Source organism: Lepisosteus oculatus, chromosome 19 (genome assembly GCF_040954835.1).
Source record: "Lepisosteus oculatus isolate fLepOcu1 chromosome 19, fLepOcu1.hap2, whole genome shotgun sequence".
Lineage (NCBI taxonomy): Eukaryota > Metazoa > Chordata > Actinopteri > Semionotiformes > Lepisosteidae > Lepisosteus > Lepisosteus oculatus.
In genome coordinates, this window is record NC_090714.1 from 7308901 (window position 1) to 7331341 (window position 22441).

General features: G+C 41.5%; 1 protein-coding gene across 2 annotated transcripts in view; it reads left to right on the forward strand.

The window, feature by feature from the left end:
• Window positions 1–21627, forward strand: part of unkl (unk like zinc finger) — a 45994-nt gene extending 24367 nt beyond the window's left edge. Inside the window, exons 6-16 of one of the 2 annotated variants that reach the window (XM_015360034.2) lie at window positions 341–458; window positions 1419–1503; window positions 2732–2898; window positions 3664–3852; window positions 6204–6266; window positions 6838–7015; window positions 9609–9698; window positions 10494–10730; window positions 11108–11301; window positions 12365–12622; window positions 14210–21627. In XM_015360034.2, coding sequence (XP_015215520.1) covers window positions 341–458; window positions 1419–1503; window positions 2732–2898; window positions 3664–3852; window positions 6204–6266; window positions 6838–7015; window positions 9609–9698; window positions 10494–10730; window positions 11108–11301; window positions 12365–12622; window positions 14210–14365 — 1735 coding nt within the window. In that variant the 3' untranslated portion in view covers window positions 14366–21627. The remainder of the gene's footprint in view (window positions 1–340; window positions 459–1418; window positions 1504–2731; window positions 2899–3663; window positions 3853–6203; window positions 6267–6837; window positions 7016–9608; window positions 9699–10493; window positions 10731–11107; window positions 11302–12364; window positions 12623–14209) is intronic. The other variant, XM_006637064.3, reaches the window with a different exon arrangement.
• The last annotated feature ends 814 nt before the right edge of the window (window positions 21628–22441 follow it).

Below are 22441 nucleotides of genomic sequence, written 5' to 3' on the forward strand. Positions count from 1 at the left end.
TTAAGATCTGTCTGCTGCAGCCGTCAAGCTGTGGTAAGGATCTGAAAGTAACCAGCTGTGTTTTTCTCTCATAGTTTCTCAGAACATTTTCTAAAAAATACGATACAATGGCTCTGTGGTCTACTATTTTGTTACTGTGGCTACATTGCTTGTGCATTCTTGACTTCATCCTAGCATGCCTTGGTTTCAGAGTGATCGGATTAGGCTAGACGTGTAAAATGTCAGTATTGTCAGTATAGAGCTCACACAGGGGGTCAACAAGGCCTCCTGCATGGTGATTGACAGTGGGTGTTGTGTATTTTCGAGGCATCAGAACTCATTTCTGGGGACTTGATTGCAGGTCCACTCCCTGTCCCAACGTGAAGCATGGAGACGAGTGGGGTGAACCTTCGAAGTGCGACAGTGGCGACAGCTGTCAGTATTGCCATTCACGCACAGAGCAGCAGTTCCACCCAGAGGTAAGCTGCTTAAAGCCTCCACCCGTACACGAATAGGAGCGAGCAGGCTCACAACTGGCCACCCACTGAAGCTCAGCAAGGTCAGCCTGGCCAGTACCTGGATAGGAGACCTCCTGGGAAAGCTAAGATTGCTGCAGGGAGAGGTGTTAGACCACAGGGTGAGTGCCCCCTACTGGCCCACTATGTGTGGGTCCTAATGCCCCAGTATAGTGACAGGTACAGTATACTGTAAAAAAGGAGCTGTCTTTAGGATGAAGCATAAAATTGAAAAACTCTCTATGGTCGTTAAAAATCCCAGGGTTCTTCTTGAAGAGTAGGGGTGTTACCTTGGCATCTTGGCCAAATTTCCCCCTGGCCTTTACCAATCATAGCCTCCTAATAATCCCCATCTCTGAACTGGCTTCATCACTCTGGTCTCCTCCACACTGACAGCCGGTGTGTGGGGAGTGTACTGGCGCACTATGGCTGCTGTCGCATCATCCAGGTGGGCTGCACACTGGTGGTGGTGGAGGGGAGTCCCCATTACCTGTAAAGCACTTTGAGTGGAGTGTCCAGAAAGTTGTTGTTATTATTATTATTATTATTATTATTATTATTATTATTATTAAGCTTGGTGTAATAGGGGATATTCACTTATGTCCTAAAAACCTGGTGTGCACTGACTTGGGAGCTGCCAGTTAACGTTCATTGTGCAGGTTGAGCCCTGTGGTCCAGATATTGCTGCTCCAGTCCTGGGCTGGAATATGAGCAGGTTGGGAGCAGGATTCCCCTCTGATTAACTCCTGTATTCATGTCTTTATATGCAAGAGTGCCCCCCTACGATATTGCAAGTCTCCTGCAGGCACAGCAGCACAATCTGTCCGAGATGCTCATTCTAACATGCAATTTTCATAGAGCAGTGGTTTATGTTAAGACTGTATTGAAACCTTAACATGTCATATCTTGTTTCTTTTTTTTTAGATTTACAAATCCACAAAATGCAATGATATGCGCCAGACAGGATATTGCCCTCGAGGACCGTTCTGTGCATTTGCCCATGTGGAAAGTAAGGCATTTAACCATCTGCTGGGGTTACAGGGCCAGATACCTGCATGCAAGTAGGAGTAGGTTTGATCTTGCACTACCATTTGACCTGTTTTACACTTTACGAGCTATACGTTTGTACATAGAAACCAAATGCTCAGTTACTGTTTTAGGCAGGTTTGTAGCTAAAATGTTTCATCATTCACTTAATCAGTAAAGTTAGTGTAGAAACCTGAAATGGCCCAGTTGCCCAGAAGGGAAATCTTTACAGATATTATCAATCCCTGGTTTTTGTGATTTCTTGCTTGTCCTACCTGGTTGCTTATTTGGATTTTAGTTATCACCCTGACATAGCAGTAAAATATAGTTAAATACTTAGTGAGGCACAGAAGGATTTATATCAGTTACACTTGATAATAATACATATGTGGTAAATGACAAACCTTGTCAGGCAGTCCTTGTTTCACTGGAGATTCATAGCTGACTTGCAGTCACATTGCTGTGAATCACTAAGTGAATCCAAGAGTTTGGACTTTTTATCTGCTGTAGGGATTGTTTGCAAGCAGTTGCGATGGTAGTGTGCACAGGCATTGCAGTTGTTAAATTGCACTTCTGGGTTGGTGTTCATTCACACAGTTCTGTTAAAAAGCTCTTCTGAATTTACTGGCCACATTGTAAGATCTAATTTGACATAAAATCACCAGGCTAGAGATAACAATTATAGAGGTGAATAATCACAAGTACGGGAAAATGGGAATATGATCCACATTGCCCATTTTACCCTGGGATCCAATTGGGAGCCTTGGAATTGGATCCCTTTCTTGTGCCGCCTGGACCACCTGCTCCTAATGGTCACCATCTCTAGGCTTTTGGTCAGTGCTTTCCCAGCTGTTCTGAAGGTGGCTTCTCCGGATACAATCCTAATGACGCAGAGGGTGCTCCTCAGTAAGAGTAAGTTTCTGACCTACAGTAGAATAGGGAGTATACACAGGCTGGTGCCCAGCCTCGATGTTGAAGTGTTTCCATTAGATACGAAACTCCTGATTGAGATCCCCAGACCGGTTAGCTAACCAAGCCCACAAGAACGGGCCGGATGTTTGTCACCTTCATGCACTTCCTTCCATAAGGCTTGTCTGCCGCCGAGATTATCTCGCTTTCGATAGCGGCTCCCGTTCCGCTCTGTTCTCCTCCTGGCGGCGCAGGCTCGAGAGAGAGCTCTGACCGCCTCCCCGTGCCGCGCTGTGTTGCAGGAATCCCTTCCGCCGAGGAGGCGATGAACACGCTGCTCACTGTGATGCACCCGGGGTCCCAGGCGAAAGCGGGGTCCCAGCCGTTCTCCGAGTGTCCGGGCCCCGACTGGGGGAGCGGCGCCAACTCCGCCGGCAGCGCGGCCAACAGCAGTGGTCAAACAGGGAATGTATGTGGTTTCGCCAACAGCTGTGCTCCGTTTTCATAACGTTGTTTGTGGGGGGAAAAAAAGGCCAGTGAATACAGCATGAGCTCCCAGATTCTTGTAACGTCCAAGTTCAAAGAAACATTTCCTGTGTATGTTAGTATGATTACCGGCACTTTAACTTTATAAAGCCAGATATTACAGTCTCTCCATGAGGTTTAAGGGCTTTTGTACTGTTCACACCTCTGCTTTTCCGGCATAGCAGAGAATAATTTATCTAATTCATTATGGATTTTAAAATGGCCGAGATAAAGCGTTTTCCAAGTCTGAATTTTCCCTTTCATCCAATACACCTGTGAAATTTCTTTTGTAAGAAAGGATAATTTTGCTGGTAGTAATGACACAGATTTGTAATGAATCATTCTTATCCCTTTTTTTTAAGTCTGGTTGCAGTTTCTGTAATTTGTATATTTTTGTGTTATTACCTGTTCTGTATTATTCATTTCATCGCAAGATGGTCCCGTGTGAACCTCCTCTGAGAAGGTTTGTTTTTCCCTATAGTGGCTTGTAGACTCGTGCAGTCAAGACGTAGAGGCTGAGGTTGAAAATATGTTCTGATTTCTGTACATTTGCCAGTCCACGTATTCTAAATATGTAATTCACTTCACTCCAGGTCGCATGAGCTGCTGTCCATTTTACAGTTTTCGAATGCCTAAAAGCGCAGAGTAGCAAGCATGTTTTGCTGGCTCTGAAGCCTGTTTAAGTTCCCTCTGTCATTTTCTCCCTCAGGTTTCATGCTCTAGTAGTCCAACAGTAACCTCAAGCTCAGGAAGCAACAGTTCATTGTCCCCAATCGGACCCATCAGCAGGCCTAAAAGCTTTACTAACGGTAGCTTATGTTCAGAATCCACCACGTCCAATGTTTCGTCTCCAACGTCTAACTATCCCAAAGCTCCGGGGTTTGAACGTGAGGATCAGGTATATAAAGATTCATTTTTCTTTTCCCTCTCCTGACTGGAAGACCCAGTGCCCAGTGCTGTCAGTATAAATTAGGGTTTTTTTCCCACGAGCAGCTCTTTTCTGGTTTTCCCTCTCCTAGGCTGTTGCCTCCTCAAGTGAAGGGCGGAAATAGGCTCCTTACTCCCTAGTCTCTGTAGTAAGAACTTCGAAAGGGTTCTGGGTAACAGCGTCAGCTCTGAGGCAGAGTACAGCTGAAATGTTATTTTATGTTCAGGACAGTTGGGTAGAGCTGTATGAAACGATTATTCAGGTGGTTTTTCTTTTAAGAGCAGGTTGGAACAATCCCTTTAGAGACGATTATTAGTATTTCATTTTCTTTTTTAGACCAAAAAGAAGGTGTTCCTTCACAATTCATTTTTTTTTTGTTATAATTGCCCAAAGAACAGTTTTCGATTTAAATATTCCTTCGCACTTGATGGAGGTACAAACTTTCCCCTAACTCTCATTAACAAACACATTTGGTGCAGACAGTTTTTGCTCAGCCGAAAACACTTCTGTAGCCTATCGCAGCACGACGGCTTCAGTCCAGACGCAAATAAGCTCATGGACCCAGAAGGCTGACTTGGCCGGCTCTCCTGGGACATGCCACAGCTGCACAGGGCCTTACAGGAGAGTCAGTCTGGCACAGGGGGAGTGATGCATCCATCACTGATGGCGCTGTCACCCGCCAGGCGATACAAGCTCACTCTTGAAGACTGGAGCTTGCCCCCGGCACTCTGCCTTTTGCCACACCTCTTAGTCACACTGGACTGATGGCGTAATGTTCCACCCAGCTGGTGATGTCCAGACTGTCGGGCTCTGCCCCTCACTTTTATTGGGAGAGGCACTCCGGATCCCCAGACCCGCCTTTCTGTCCCTACCACACCTGGCCTGCATTATCAGATCATTTCATCCAGCTCTACTGAAAGGGAGCCCACTGGCTTTTACTAGAGAGGTGGCTTTGCTCTCATATGTTTTAGGAGGTGTTCCGGTGAATCTAATGCACAGGATTCTGAATGCGTGTGTATCCTTCTTCGGCTAGTTTTTCAATTTTAACCTCTGCAAGTCGCTGTGACGTTTGTGATTGGATTTATGCGAAATGAAACCGATGAACCGAGTGTACATCTCAAAGCACATGGTAGTGTTGATTTGTCTGTCTTTTTTAAGTTGTTTGGTTCTCGTTTGTCAGTTTTGGTTATAAATAGAAATCTAGAAATCACGTATTTGACCTGCCCTCCCAAAGCCCAGCTCTTTAAGCTTCACTGTTCTTTTTCACTCTTTAACGGGAATTTTCTATTTTCCGCCTAACCGTTTTAGAATCGCCACTCGTTAACCGGCACAGCTCGCCTGCACACCCCCGACACTGTGTGCACGCACGCTCGTCCGACACGCCCCCCCCCCCGGACTCGCAGCAGGGAGAGCAGCACCTGGAGGAGTGGTGCATCTCTCGCTGAAATGTCTTCAAACTCTAAGTTATTGGCTGTTCCCTACCAAGAGGTGCCCCAGCCACCTTCAGTCCACCCAGCTGGAGCATCACTCAGCCACCTGGGTGCCTTTGAGTTGGACTGGGCTGCAGTACTCCTTATTGTTTTTCTCCATCACTGAGAAGCGCCGGTACAGTGATATCTAGGAGACCAATCTACTGTCTGTCCAAACGTTTTCAGCTGCAACTTACTCCACTAGAGTGTGTCTAGTGTTTAGCTCAGAGACATTGCACAAGTAAAAAAACAAAACTTGTTTAAAAGATGTTGAAACGTTGCCCATCTTTGCAGATCCCCTGTTTGCTATTAAGAGTCATCGCTAACCTTTTCAACCAGAATCCACAGCGTTAGTTTGCCTATTAACCTTAAAAAGGCTGGGATTGGAAGAGTAGGTCACCTATTAAAAAGATGCAGTTATTGCCTCAACGGTGCAGGTCGTTATCGTTCCTGTGTTTGCTGGCTAATTGCAGGCCTGAGTCGTTCATGTCTGTTGTGCTGTTTTGGTTTGTTGGCATGTGTCTCATGAAATCACGTCGTCTTCCTCATCCTCCAAAGTCTCATCTGGCACACAGGGGAATGAGGAATGCAGAATACTTCTTCAGGTGTAACTTTGATCATGCCAAATGGCACTTTAGAGCTGAATACATTTAATTTCAGTTTGGGTTGATGATTGCTGTGTGAGTTGTGTCATGACTTGGAAAGGTCATCTCAGGTTGCCCTTTTTCAGTATTCTGAATGCAGGTGTGGGGTTCAGATTCATATTTATTGTAGCTTATGAATCACTCAGGATATAATTTCCTAACATTCACTGCACAGTTTGCCTTCACAACTTTGGTTACTGTTTTCTAGGCGAAAAATCTGAAGAGCCACCCAGTGGATGGTATTCAAAAACCAGTGGACCAAGAGAAGCAGGTGCACTTCATTTTGTTAATGGCGCAATTTTGTATTTGGATCTGGCAGTGGATTAAATGAGCAGCTTCAGAAAATGTATGAGGGTGGGGAAGAAAAGCTCAAAGGAATTCAATGGAGATGTATAGGAAAATCGTGATAGTCTTCAGTTCAAACTGGGAAATGTAATTCTAGTTACTGGATGGCTATGCTTAGCCTGGTGTTGAAGCTGTGTAGTTCTCATTAGGCCACACTAGAGGGCTGCATATGAACACAACCAATTCAGTTCTTTTCAAATGCAGATGTGAAGCAAATACTGCTAGACCTCCTTAGTTTTAGAGCTTTTAAAAGAGGATGTCTTCAGTATGGCCTCAGTTGTATCACCAGTTATATCTTTAATATCATCAAATATCAGTTATCATATTTATAATTAGTTAGATATTAAAAGCAGCAGAGTTTGCACAGCTTGTGAGAGAGGCAGCAGTAGTTCAAATCCCAAGAAGGGCGCCGCTGTGAAAGCAGGAAAATAAAATTTGGAGGCTTTTATGTCCTGATCACCAGGTGAGACTAACCGTTGCCCTTTTCCTGTTCGCAGAACCTCATTAGTGTTTTTTCAGCGGTCAACCCGCTGGCGTCCAGTATAACATCCAGTATAACGTCAAGCCTGGCCTCCAGCATCGGCTCCGACAGCTCGTCCCCAACCACTCTGTCCACAATGAACGCGAAAGCAACCCCCTTCTACCCTGGCAGCAACACAGTGGAATCGGTGATCGGTATGGGCAATAGTTGCTCTTTTAATAACAGTAACCTGAATTCACACGCTTCTGCTGCAGGCCAGTGTGAGGATGGGTTGAAAAGTACCTCTCTTTTATGACCAGCAGATCATTGGTTTATCTTGCTGTAAGTGATACTCTGAGTTGTCTGTCTATACTGTCTGTCTGTCCCTCTCTTACCGTCTGTCCCTCTGTCCATCTGTCCAGCTGCTTAACCACGTGTGAGCTGCTCAGATGCTGTATCCTGTGCTGAATCATGCACATAAGATGAGAAAATTATCCATGGCCTGCATTCCCTCTTAGCTGTAGTCAAGCACGTGTGGAGTTTTGGATCTTTGAAAGGCGCCATCTCTAGTTTCTCTAGGCAGGTTGGTGGATGGAGGGTCTTCTCGAACATTGAGGGAATTGTTAGGATATAATCTAATGGGGTTTTTAAAAACAGAAGGGCTGAACGCCAAAAGAGAGACCAGTTTCAAGTCCTGCAATGTTTTGATTGTTTACCCACACTGTTGTAATGGGGACAAAAATCTACACAAACAACCAGATACCATCCACATGTAGCTTCTTGTAATTCAGAATCACCCATGTTATCCAACATTTAATTTAGCAATTTTTCCTAATCGGTGGTCTTGTCTTTGTTTGGCTTATGATTTTTTTATTTTTTCGAGAGGTGCAGAATTCAGTTGTTTCTGTCAAGCTGGGGGAGATTCCTACATGTCTGGAAATTTGCGGCAGCTAGAGAGGAACTTGAAAATCGGGAGGGAGTTTTCATTGCAATAACAATGGACGGGGTGTGTGTATAGGGGGGGGTGCAATTCTAAAAATAGCAACAGTGCATTAGGGCAGGGAGCGTGTCTGAGTGCATACCTGACTCTTTGGTGCTGCTAGGCAGCTGTGGTCACATGACTGGGGTTTGTGATTAGCCGGTGCATGTGCAAGGGGTCTGTGTCTGGAGGGGTGTTTGGAGAGAGAGGGGGAGGGAGGGAGGGAGAGAGAGAGACAGAGCTCACTGCTGCAGACAGTGAGTCAGCACTTAGATGGGCGGATACTTTCTCCCTTTTACAACTCCATAGCTTTCTGGCAGTGAGGTAGGGTGATTTTACTGGGGATTCACAAATAGAGTAAAAAAAGGTTGCGGTACAGAAGTGCTTAGTCAACAGACACATTGAGTGTTTACAGAATAGAGATTGTTTTAAAATGTGCAATTTCTAAGATGTGTACGCGAGTATGTTCAGAATTTATGTTGGGATACCTGAGAGTTTTGTGCTTTGCTGCTGCATTTGTATGTTTTCTTGAAAATCTAGCTGTTGTCAGCCTTGTTAAAATGCAGTATTCCATAAGTACTGCGATTGGAAATGATTCTGTACAGTGATGCTGTGTGCATGTGCTCGATGCACAGTGCTGCACTCACTTCTAATACCGAATGTCATGAATTAACAAGAAGTGCTCTCTGTCTGTGCCGGAGCCAGTGGATCAGTGACACTGCAGGGTAGCCCTTAGGAATGGGTTGGGAGAAGTGAAGTACTGGATCTCTAATTTCGGAGAACAGGAGGCAGCGGAGAACAAAGTACAGGGTTATGTTGCAGATGCTGAGTCACCAGTGTTACTACTCTGTTAGTTGCGTTAGTGACATCTGGATCAGCAACATGGGGCGAAGGACCTCATAATGGGATCTGAGGGTGTTTTTCTGTTTTAACTGTGATTATTTAACCCATGCAAGGTCTTGGCATTCCAAGTTCAGTTTTTATTAAGTGTTCAGTACAAGAGGGCTGTTGTGCAAAGTGTGACCTTTGAAAAGAAGCACACATCTTGGCAAAGAGATCCGTAGCTCTGTGTGCTCCCAAGCCTGGGCAGTTTCAGTATTTCCTCTTTGCACATAGCCAGGCACCCGACTACTCACACAGCTCTAGTTGCTATAGCGATGCCCTCTGCTCTGCGTCATTCTTTTGGAATTAATAAGCTCTGCTCTGCGTTGATTTCTTTGGGGAGATCTGTCCAGTGTGAATTGGAATTCTGCCGTTTTAACGGAACATATGGAACTGCGCTTGCTACTGTTTGCAAGTTAAAAATCACAGTGAAATACACGTTTAGTTGTTGTGTAGGTCCTGAGACAGTGTCTTTTTCCTCTGGTTTTAGGCCTGGTTTGAGGCCTTTTATAAGCAACTTAATGAATTTAACTTGTGCTTTTAAAGTCTATTTTTGTGTTTGTTTTTTAAAAAGCTTTCTGTAATTTGTAATGATTTGAGAGCACAGTAACAGGTAATTTTTCTCAATTCTTTGCTTATTTTGCAAACTGTGAAAAGTGGAAAGAAAATTTGAGTTTTGCTAAAGTTGTTTAAATCTTAAAAAGTTTTCATCTAACTTTTCCTTCATCAGAGACTCCGAATCCTGGCTGTACGAGTATTTTTCATAGTAAGAGTGAGCCTCAATTTAATAAGTGTATACATACACAGACTTTAAAGAATATTGCTCCTTCTCACCAAGTTTCTCTGTAGTATAACATATTTATATTTTTAAATAAAATCTTATTTGTAAAAACTGTACTTTTGACTACAGTAAACCTTTGCTGATACTTGATGGTTTTACTTTGCAGGTTCTGCACTTGACCTGAACTTTGGCGACATTAACGTCACTCTTGATAAGGAACTGGAAGAAGAAGAGAATAGTGATCTTGGCTTAACAAGTAAGCAGACTGGTGTGAGTGAGCTGAAAAAGATTGGTGGGGTCTTTCAATTTAGGCCCCGGGCTGTAGAGTCTAGGGGTGGTCTAGGGTGCTGGTTTGAGTTTACCGGGTTACCCTAATCATTCTGGCACAGCTGCTTGATTTGTCACTCGATGCTGACCCCTATGGGTTTCCAGTCGCCTGTGACGCAGCGGTGGTGAACGAGAGTCGTCCAGTGCCCTAGCCCAGCTGTTGTTGCAATGGGAGTACGTGCTTGGTCAGACCTGTGCGCGATCTTGAAGTCTGCGTTGCTCCAGTAGTGGTTCGGGCCTGGCTGGTAAAGAGTTTTTCCAAAAATATTGCCAGTTCTTAAATAAGAAACATGGTAACTCTTACGTTGTGTAAACCCTAGCATCTGACAATTGCTCAATAAACAAATATCTATAAGATGGCATTTAGCATAGCATTTAACTTTGTATAAATGTTTTTTATATGACTGTCCCCATGGAAGGAGAGCTGTGATGCTGATAAAGAGAACCCCACACTATATAAATCAGTAAATAATAATTTGTAAGGATGTGTAAAGTGGCTGGTAGAACACTTTAAACATTAAGATTTTAAACTTTTTCATGGGGTGACAAAAATTCAGACTTTGTAATTGTTAGATTTGATCAGTATCATTAGCCGGAGTCTACAAAACTACCTTTCGTGCGTTTCCCTTGCTTTGATGTTCAGCTTTCCAATAGGAACATTACAAATGACCAAAAAAGGGTTTGAGTTGGTGTATTTTTCTTTCGTTAATTTTCACCCATACAGGTCAGAGGTTGTTAGGAGGCTCAGCCCCTGTCAATATTCCTGGCTCCCTTGCTCGCTCTTCCTCGCTGCATTCTTCCTCCTCGCTCTCTGCCTCTCCGCTGAGCTCGTTGTCTCAGTCCCTCTCTCAGTCCGTCCTGTCCTCGGCAATGGCACCCCAGCAGAGTCAGCCCCAGGCCCAGCCAGCCAAGGCAGAGCACAGCCTTCTGGGAACTTCGGCCTCCTCCCAGAATTCCCTGGGTAAGAAAAGACTAAACAAGAAAATAGCTGTAAATAGGCTTGGTACTTTAACACCTGCTTGCTTTCTTTGTCTGACTACAGATAGTAACTTTCTACATTTAGAGTAATAACTTGATTAGTAATCAGTTAATTGCATGGTTTCACAGATTTATTTTAAGCCTTTGTAGGGGGGAAACCCAAGATAAACACCTGGGTCTTCTATACTGTGATTAAACTGCAGTCTTTAACGCACCAAAGCTGTTGTTCTGGATAGTGAATATATAAGAATATATTTTAAATTGCTTTAGTGCCGTTAACCAGTTGTTGACCAGTTGCTTCTAAACAAACAACGTCTCTGGAGAATTAGAAAATAGTTGTCATGTGTTCTGCCTCTGCAGGTTTAAACGGAGGCGCTGGCAGCATCTGGGACTTCGTCAGCGGGAGCTTCTCTCCCAGCCCGTCGCCGGGGTTCAGCACCATCGCCTCGGCAACCGCCTCCAGCGGGGCCGACCTCGCCCGGTTACGGAGAGAGCTGGACGACGCCAAGAGGAAGATCAAGCAGTGGGAAGATTCTTGGCAGCAGGTTAAACAGGTTCGTCCTGTAATACAATATCTGTACAGCAAGCACTAGTTTACAACAGATTCAGCATGGTGCTCATTGTCCTGCCCGTTATTTAAATTACCCCAATTCCGCCACTATAAGAGCGAAACACCTTAGGCGTGACACTTACACAGGCCAAGCCGGAGCACCAAGAGCCCGCTCTCTGACTGGAGCTGGGCTTCGGTTTGTTCTAAAGACGAGAAGCAATGCGTAACTGTGCGCAAGCTCCCAGCAAATGAGAGTGTGGCTTGATAATGTTTGATTACTGTACGGCCAAAGTCTGGCCTGTCCTAGCAGATGTAGTGTCCAACCACTGCCGAGCTGGAGGAGTGAAGAAAGACACTGGTTAATCTACACCAAATCCATCTCACGCCTTTACATTTGTTTCTTGTATACAGTAAACCCTCTGGGAAATTGACTTTTCTTTAAAAGACTTGGGACGTAATGGACAAAATCTGCTAAAGGAGAAATGCTGGGCTTTCCTTGCAGTAACAATGAAGTGCTGAAATAATTGACCTACCCCTTTTTTACTCTTTTGTTGTTTACGATGCATGTTTTTTATGCTTTAGTGACATTTATGCAGTATATTTATCACACAGTAAATAAAGAGCTTGTATATTTATGATAAAGGTACAGGCACAATTTTTGTTGTTGATTACAATTGTTAAAATAAGTCAAAAGATCCAAAAAGCATATATACATAGTAAATATATTTTTTTCTCCTGTAATACTGTTTTTTTTTGTTGAAATACGTAATTTGTGTTTTAACAGACGTTTACACCTCTTCCCCTCTTTTTAGTCTATTAAACTGAGAGTTAACTGTCAATTTAAAGAAATGTATTTTGAAAATTGTTTTTCAAGGTTATTTATTTTTTTATATTCTGTGGTAGAAATATCAGTAATGCTACTGTGCCGGGCGTGTGCCGGGCGTGTGCGAGTATGCCGACTGGGCCAGGCGTGTGCGAGTGTGTGCGCCGACTGTGCCAGTTGTGTGCGAGTGTGCCGGGTGTGTGTGACTGTGCTGACTCTGCGGACTGTGCCTGCCTGTTTGTAGGCTTGCGACGCCTGGCAGAAGGAGGCCCAGGAAGCGAAGGACCAGGCGAAGGCGGCTGAGGCCGAGCGGCAGCTGGCCTTCCAGAAGAGAGACGATGCGGAGCGCAGACTTAAGCAACTGCAGGAGGACTTCACCGCCGTGTGCCCCTCTCCCAGCGTACCCCTCCTGCGCAGCTGCGGGGACATCGACCAGCTGCCTTTACCAAAGCTTCACTCCATTCAGAGCCAGCTGCGGGCCGATCTGGAGCTCATCGACGGGGTAAGCGCGAGGAAATCCCCTATCCATTTCAAGTCCTGATCCTTCAGTGTCTCGTAGATGTAAATAAGCTCTCAAAGAGAGACATTGAACTTTTTCATCACACTAGATCTGTGCTAGATAAGGGCCTACTCATCAATCGGCGCAAGTTCACTCAGCAGGAACAGTGCACAATGTTATGTTATTGCAAATAAGTGTAGGAGCAGTGTGGGATCTGTCCAGATCTGAATTTGTTTATTCAAAGGCTTCTCCAGATCTGGACCTCTTCCTTTTACTTTGTCCCTGTTGCAGCTGTGCATCTCATTTTTGTCCAGAGTGACGTACTGAGACTCGTGGCAGAGTCACCAACAACAGGCCCACAATAGTGAGTCAGTGGTAGAGCTGGGGGGTTTAACTGGTGACATTTCTCTTAACCTTCCCGAAAGCTTTACTTGAAACATGCAAGTATGCAACAAATGGTCTGAAACAATTTCTTCAACCTGTAGATTTTTATGATTATTCCCAAATTGATTTGCTGCACATATTTACTTTCATAGTTCCATCCTGTAACTCTCCTGCTGTAGCCTGTTGGGCCACATACCCATACTGTTCTGTGCTCCATGATCCACCACCTGAGTTCTGAATTTGTCTGCCTTGTAACCTTAAACTTGACTTTTAAGTTCAGATTTTTGCACTCATTTCAGTGCTGTAATCAAGCTTGCCTCTTGGCATACTACAATGTTCAGCAAACAGGCCACGTGCAAATGAGAGGAAAAGAGGTTTTAGTGATCAGGAAAGACTCGTCAAAGTTAAGAGCCAAAGACTCTACTTCCCAATCAAGCCCTAAACAGTTACCTGGAAAACAGTGCATTAAAGGGAAGCTGCAGTCCCACTTTCTCAGACCGGTTATTAAATTTCAGTAACAAAACAAATTCACTGACTGTATAGAGAAATCTTATGAATTTCGAATGAAGCACACTTTGTGAAAGTACTGTTAAGTCTCCATGTTGTCGCAAACCCCTGGTCTTTCCACGGGCGAGAGGGAGAGTTCCCACGAATTGCGACATGAAGCGGCCCTTCCTGCTCAGTAGTCACCATAATGACTGATGTAATGGGATGTACGAGCGAATAAGTACAGGTTATGCAGCAGACATTTGACCGCAGAAAATTTCCAACGTGATCTGCATGCAGAATTAACAAGTAAGTAGTAGTTGTTGGCAAAACGGTCTCAAAGTTGAGAGCAATATTTCTATGGATTAAGAGATGTGTTCACAAGCCTGCTTGTTTACAATCAAACAGGGCCGCTCCACCTCACCGGTTTTTGTGAAGTTTGTTTGCATCGTTCTGAATCGCAGATTATGGCCCCGCGTATACCTGGACGTTTAGTCTTTTTTTGTCATGTAAATGGGAGGTTTTGCAAGTTAATGTGTAACTTTGCAAGCTAATTTTATTGTGGTTTGAAATGTACTCATCAGTGCTGATTCGTTCTAACTCCGAAATATAAAAATCGCGCTGCAGTTCCCCTTTAATGTGAAGTGTTGTTCTGCTTGAAAGGTGTGTACTGGTGCCTGTTGCATGAAGGATACTAACTGTTCTTTTTTCATCACACAGGTAATATATCAGCTTCAGTCAAAGAAATGTATAGTGTGCCAAAAGCTGGATCGCAGCGTCGTGTTACAGCCTTGTCAACACTATGTGCTTTGTGAGAACTGCGCACCGAGCAAAACAGAATGTCCTTACTGTAAGACAAAAATACTGAAGTGGTGATGTGGAAATCTCCAAGGTACAATTCCTGGATCTAGCCCTTTGAAGAACTAATAATATGCTAACAGTTTAAATACAGCATTTTGTGTTTTTCAGTATTTCTTATAGTGTTTGAATTAATAGTTATATTAGAAATTATTAATGGTGTTTGACTGGTACTTTCTGACTGTTTTTTTCAGGAGACCTGCCAAGATTCTTTCTTTGTCAACAAACTTAAAATTTCAAGACGTATTCATATTTTTCCCTGCAGTTAATTTTTAAATATTTCAATTCGTATTATCCCAACCTCACAGCCCTCTTTAAGGCTCTTAATGTTTGCAGAATTAAGAATGTTTAAGAATTAAGAAAAGTATCAGTCAAACACTATTACTGCTACTAGACATGTGAAGAGACTCATTTCTTGTAAAAGCACTTTGTTGACCTGGGGATTTGTTTAAGGTTACTTTAGAAAATTGCTTTAAGCTGCTTTGTAGGATTTTTTCATTTTTTTTCTAAATATACTATTATATGAAGCTTTTTTGTTTGTGTACTGTGAAACATAATAGAATATTTCATATTCAATTTCTTACTGTTAAATCCTGGTATAGTAAATATATTGTTAAAAATTTCATATTCTAAAAATAGTACTTAATAAATATTAATATTAGTATTGTTGAACTTGCTTAGGATTTTTACATTTTTGAATCAAAACAGAAATTAAGTGCAAACTTTTAATGCTTACAAGCATAACCAGCAGTTATAGTAATATCATAAAGGCACATATGCTAAAGCATTTAGGAAATCAATTGCCATTTTAATTTTTTGTGTTTTTTAATATGTTTTGATGTTGGAGGAACCAACTTCTAACAGTTACAGTACCATAACCAAACGGTCCTGTGGTAATTTGCAACTGTTTGTTTCATAGAGAATTGGTTTTGTATGACTCCTAGCCTCTTGAAACTGTTATGAACAGACCTGATACTTGGCCACTTGCTCTCTTAAGTGCCTTGCCTCAGAAAATCTCAGCATTTGTGAGCAATTCAAGATTGTAGTAAAACAAATGGCTACAGGTGATTAAAAGGCTTGTGCAAATTTTGATTAGAAATATCATTGTGGGAGGGGGGGATGAGTAATGTAGGCTGATCTACTGAGCTCTTTGAAATCCTCCTTTCTAATTCCAGACTGGTCCATGTGAGAATATTGCTAATGTCAGTGCTTGAGGCCTGACAACAAGCTCACAGCTCCTGTCCCCAGTTCTCTGGTCTGATGAGCAATGGTGCTTTTTTTAGTGCTTTTATTTGGTGTAGCTATAGTATCGATTCAAATTGTTGACCATCTTTAATTTTACGTGGTTAGGAGTATGCAATTCAGGAAAAAATATCTTTCCATGTTCATGTAAAAACAACTGGCACTGTTCTTTTTTTGATATGGGGGGGAAAAAGAATTCTGTACTGTCTTTACAGGGGAAATCAATGTGTATTCTGTTCAGTCTGTGTTGTCAAATACGACCGTGTAATGTGCTTAGGTTTAAACTAATTTAAATGACCTACTACTGTGTTCACAAACAAGGTATTTGTGTTCATATTTCTTTATTCTGTATAGCTTGGTCCTTTAATATTTACAGCAAAGATTATGTTCAGCAGAAAGGAAATAGTTTCACTCACAACCCTGAGAAGTATATTGATGTATAAGAAACAAAATGGCAGACATGTTCATTTGCATGCCAGACAGAATTGCATTGGCCAGCTAATTCTCTGGATAGGGGTCCGTTTCATTGCACAGTAAAAAACATCAGTAAAATACACACAAAAACATAAGTCATACATTAGTGGAGGAATAGTGGTGTTTACAGTGTGTGTGTGAAATGCAGTAAGTGTTAGATGCATTTCTTAATCTGATTTCACATGTTATTTTAGGAACTTTCCATGCTTTTTCAAATCTGCAAATACAGCAACTTATACACCTGAAATCTTCAGATGTACCAAAAGTAAGACTCGTTGTGAACTATGTTAAAACAGTTTAAACAAAAAGCTTGCACTAGGCCAGCCTTACAGGGTTCAGTATTGCAAGGTGTGGACTAGTGAATGCTTTTAAGCACAGAAAGCCCCCTTCCAATATGGATTGCTAGTTTTTGGGGAAAGACTGTGCTTACAGCCCACAATAGGGTCATATATTCCTTGCATCAGATGAGACCCCTTAATCCCTCTTCTGGGTCTTATATAATTTAAAGTTTCAGTATTAACATCTTCTCCAAATTCTCTCTTCTTGAAGTTTCAGATGTTTCTCAACAGGTGACTTAAATTAACATGACTAATGCATAGTATTTGTTGACTAATACACAGTCATTTTTTAACATACCAAAGTGCTGTCGCCTGTATTTCATTCACAGTGTTGCTCTCAAAACGTGTAAGAAATGTCAAAAAGTAGCAGTATTACAGGGAGCCCTCCTGTTTAATGTTAATGAGGGGGAGGGAGAAAACTATTCTATCTGCCTTTGCTGATGATATTAATGGACTCTTTAGACCACGTTTTGTAGGTTTTTTTGCCAAAGACCTTTCCTGTTCTAGAATTGTTCTTTTTGTAATTTTATTTTAATTTTTAACATTCTAAGCAAGAAAACAGCTAGAAACCAGATTTTTGAGAAATGACCAAACTTTGTTCAAATTTAACTTGTGTATTTATCAGATCCTGTAAAACAGAAATGTAAAATGTAAACTGTATCATTCAATTCAGGATGACGTCTTGTGGTAGATATAAGGAATGCACAAGTTTTTTTTTTAAATAAATCATAACTGTTTGAACTGGCAGTAGTTCATAGTGAAGGAATGTTAGAAAAACGAATGGTATTTGTGTTAATATTCCAAAGTGGCCATATGGATCAGTACTTCATTAAGAATTAGTACAGTTTTTTGTGCTGAACTGTCACTTATTTGTAAGCTTCGTAATCAATATCGCATATGTATGGTTGTGCACTACTATTCTGCTGTCAGGAGGAACTATATATGGAGTGTAAGGTGCTTTCTTTAGTTTTCATTTGCCTGGTTTATTATCATTATTCAGTTAAAGTTTAACTGGATTATCTAACATCATTTATTTTTAACAGAATTATCACTGTTCAGTTAAAACAATTGAAATTTAGTTTACTTTGTATTTTAAACCCAGAAGTGGCTAGATGATCACATAATGCTTAGCAATTTGTATTTGTTCTAGCCTAAAATAAGACCAATTTGCAGATGCATTTAAAAAAAACCTTCAGCTTCACTTTGTGGGCTCGAACCACCAACCTTTCGCCTGTCAGTTGCGCCGCAGACGTGTGTAGAAACGCCCAGAGAGATGAGGTCCGTCGGGGTTGAGGCAGTGAGTCATGATCGTTACCAGAGGAAGCCTACACAGATGCAGTCTCAGCCTTGCTCGCACAGCCCGAGCCTTCTGTCCTGCTTCCCACAAAACCCGTTGTTTGGCTCAAAGGAACTGACCTTTGCCGGTTTTGGTCGTGTTTAGATTTCACCTTGGTGCAGCAGTTGCATAATAAGAGAAGAGCATTCTCGCCATAGCTGTTGATGAAAGGTAACCAAGCCACAACTCCAGTCTCCAAGGGAAACAGTATTTTCAGTTTTCACTTGAGCCCTTGTGTTTTGTAGCTGAAGTTATGTGTAAACGTCCTTTTCATCCCACTTTCAGTCTGGAACAGGTGTTGCACTGACTTGATCACGAGTGACAGCACACTCTTGCATTCCTTAACTCGCACAGATTACACCAATACAGCCCAAGCAGCCCCACATGAACTAATGTCCTTTATCTTTGAAATATGCCCTTTTGCATATTTGCAAGTGAAGAATACAAAGAAGTAACTGTTCATTCACTACACACCTGGGTTAGAAGGTTCTATTTAAAGAGACAGCAGACCCAAACCTGTTAGAACAAGACACGCAAGTGAATGCTTTTTGGAGCAGTGGTGTTCTTACCCTGTGCTAAATTCAGCAGTGCTATTGGTTTAGCTTGTCAGTACCCCCTATCGGCCCCAGTTTAGTAGCCTCTTTAGTACCAAGGCTGATAAAAGTACATAGTTTTCTTGTAGGTATATCACTTGTTTCAGAGTGGACATCCTAGTAAAGGCTCTGATATGAGCACAGTTGAGCTCTATGATCACGGGTTCAAGCCGTGGTCGCATCACTAGCCGATGGTGACCAGGTCTCCCCAAGGGTAGAGTCCAGCAGAATGAGTGCTAATGATGGGGTGGGCATAGTCTCGGTGACTCAGCGCCCCCCTGCGGCCACTTGGGTGCAGTTGGCTTAGGGCTCTGCTGTGTTTGTCGTGGGGATGACGAGTGACACGAAGGTGGGGCAGCAGAATGTCCACACTTCCTCACGGGCTTGTAGCAGTGAGCCAAGACGAGTACAACACAATTAGGTGTTTCATATTGGGAATAACAAAATTCATTGGGCATTGTGAATTTTAATAACGTACCAGCGTTACACTCTTACAGGTGACAAGGTGTTAAGGATTTAAGAAGACCTATAGATTAACAGGTTTCTACCATCCTCCGAACCAGATATAGGTTTATCATTCCACCCTGGACTGCTAATGACTTAATTGGAATCAGCCCCTGAGCGAGGAGCACTCTTTAGGATGGGGTGTCATGGGATCATGGTCTGTCTATTACACCAAGAAAAGTTAAAAAAGCTGTTTGTCACTCATGTACCCATCAGTGTGTGTATAGGACTTGTAAAGGACTTCTTTGGTGCTTTTGCTCACTTGTGTTTTTCATTTCTTCCTGTCCTTGATAATCTATGATTCCCAACCCTTTTAGCGTATCTTGTGTATTTATTCAGTATTTTCACACATAGACACAGGGCCACCGGGTGTTTTAGTTAAAGACATAGTCAGGTGACCTGTAGGCTTGAGCTCCTAACATCTGGATCTTGCATCTCAACTTGCACTCGTAAGGTGCCTTTATGGTTGATCCATTTCAGCTTCCTTATTCTGCCCGTGGTTTTTTCGGAGCTTGTCTGCTGTCCAGCTCATGCCCCTTTCTGTGTCCCCTTGCAAGTAGCGGCATGTAGGTCTCGCCCCGCTTGGTAATTGGTTGTGGTTGCAATAAAGGTGCTGGATTTGCAATGGAATTGCAACACTGGCACTGCCCTGCTGAGGTTGTCCTTGTGAAAATGTGCCAACTGTGCTCTCCTTCGTAAGGGCTGCTGTCTCTGCGGCTGCCTTCGTAATGCCTCATTCTCCTCTGCGGGATCCTGTCTGCACCGGCTGGTTGGCCTTGAAGACTGCACTGTGCGTAGCTTGTAGTAGGAATCTGAGACGAAATCTCAGCCTTCAATGGCCTTCGAAACAAAATGGGATGTTCCCCATCTGAGATGACTGGTGTCCCTAGCACTCAGTGTAGTCTTAAGGGGTACAATAGCACTGAGTCTGGCTATTAAACCTTTAAACCTTCAAGGTTGAAGGGCTGGTAATTGTTCCAAGGCTATAAGGCAGTAAATAGTTAATGCTAGATCAGGGATCGTCAATCCAGATCATCTCGGCTCCAGAGTCTGCTGTTTTATTTTTTCAGACGATTTCTGAAAAAGCGTAGATAAACCTTTGATCTATGAATTTGCTTAACAGATCTCCGCATCTCCAAAATGTAAAAAAAAAACTAAACTGCCAGTTTTGTGTTGCCGTGTCTAGAGGCATAAATCTCAGAGGGATTCAATTTTTCCTTTTGTCCCATTTCTGAGCTTCCGCTTGGTTTCAAAACTTGAGCTCATTCCATTCCTGTTTTCCTTGGATTAGGATACAAAGGCAGTCGAGACAAACTGAGCTAGAAGACTAGATGGAATCCACATATCCACATGCGGTTTGTGAGAACTGAAATGCCAGAAGAGAGGGAAAAAGGGACTGAGCTGAGTGATGATTGATTAATTGTTCTTTTTATTGTTGGTTTTACAGTATGATCTGTGCCTGCTTTACTCCACTCGGTGCTTTCCCTTAACAAAAACTCAAAACGAGCTGTTTTTGTGAATAAATCGGTTCCAATGCCTCTTACAATGTCCCTCTCCCTGCCTCTTCATCGGCCTTAAGATTGTTTGTAGGTTTTAGAATTGCACTTAATTAGTTAAGGTATTTTTTATTTTCACATATTTCAAAATTGATAGAATTTCAGTTGATCCATAAACTAGACCAGACAATTGATACTGAAGAAAAGCTCTTGAAGAGATCAGCTTGTCAGTGAACCGTAATGGAAAGATTTTATTAAGGGTTGGGCGAGGATAATCTTTTGCATTCATATATTTTTTGTATTATTATGCTGGTGAAATTTTGAGGACTTTTATGCAATCATGTATGGAATGCAACATAAAATTGTTTAGATTGAACTGAATATCCAAGAATTTTCAAATAGAAATTGTATCAAAGTGTTAACTGTAAAGAGCAATTTTGTATTTGTTTTTAATTTTTAAAGGGTTCGGAAAAATGTTCTAACTTCACAATTATCGGAACCACTGATCCCTAAAAATACACATTGTCGCTGAACTTTTTAAAATCATTTTAACCCAATCCTTGAATGTATCATTCACAAATTTGGATAAAAGCCACTTTAAGAGAAGGTGGAATATGTTTGCATTAAGATGTAGCATTAGTTTTGTGAAATGGCTATACTATACAAAATCTCTAAAGTATGAATTAAGAATTTATTGTGAATGCAGTTTTTGAGTTTGCATATTTATCAACCTAACGGTAAAGAGATGGAAAAATTGAAAAAGTTTATTTTCTCAGGGTTTTACAGTAATAACTGTAGAAAAAAGAAAGGTGTTAAGTTCTTACAGACTTTAAGCTGCATTTAATAGGTTTAATTGCTTAGAATCCAACTGGGGTAGAATTTATTGTAGAGATTAAAAACATATTCCTTATTTTATTATGTATTGATATATAGAATAGCTCATATCCTAACTAGTGTTGAAATATTCCTAGAAATATTACTGTCAGTATATTAATTTTGTGTATGTGTTGTCAACATAAGACCTTAATTGCATATTATGGGAATTTTCATGTTTAATTTATGAAAGTCTTTAATGGTGTAGCTGAGTGTCTAGAAGAGATTGAAGACCCGAATGGCTTTTTTTCTTAAAGAGTAGAAGGTATTATTTATAATGCATAATCATTTACTTGTAGTGTATTGTTTAAAATTGTTAACACTTGTTAAAATTTTTACACTATAGCATTTATGCAATGGTTTACAGAATTCATGGAATTATTTTTATTATCATTATCGGAATTAAAATAATTTTTGATCTTAACCATTGTGGTGTGTCTTTTTTTCACAATCTCACACGTAGCATGAGGTTTATCCTTAATATATTATTTCATGTCCTAGAATAGATTTAAGTAGAGATTTGGAAAACAGTTCTTATAATAATGAAAATCTCCCATTTTTGTCTAATGAGTACAAAGGTAAAAAACAATAAAATTAAGGAAAATAAACTATATGGTTCACCTCTTTTTCCAAATTCAACATTTCAACAATTAGAATATACCTATTTATCTTTATTATATAAATTACTGTTGAAGTGTTATCCACATCCTTCCTCTCTGAAAAAACATCAGTTTTAAAAGCTTAATTACGGTTATCACCTTACTTCAATTAAATGAATCCTATTAATAAACATTGTGCATTGTGATACAATTAATTAAGTCCCATTACTGGTAAATAACCATGTACTAGAGTTGAATACGACCTCTGTGCACCTTAATTGATTTTGATTGGACTGCTTTGAAAGCAGTAGAAAAGTGTCTTACAATAACTTGACCTATGAAAAAATAAGTTATGAATTTAAAGCAAAGCTTTCCTTCCTTTGAGTGTTAACTCCTCATAAAGATATATTTAAGGAGATAGTACAGTTTCTCTTTTGTGCAGTAATATCAATTAATGGTGTTTATAATGCCTCTATTAAAAGATCTTTTAGGGATTTTTATAGCTTACATAAGAATATAGGAACACAATTACAGCTGAGCCCACCCAGTCTGTTTCTTAAAAGAAGTCAGAACGTCTGCTTTAACAGAGGTAATTTGTGCTATTCTCCCCACATCACCGGTGTGTCCTGTTCTCAGTTT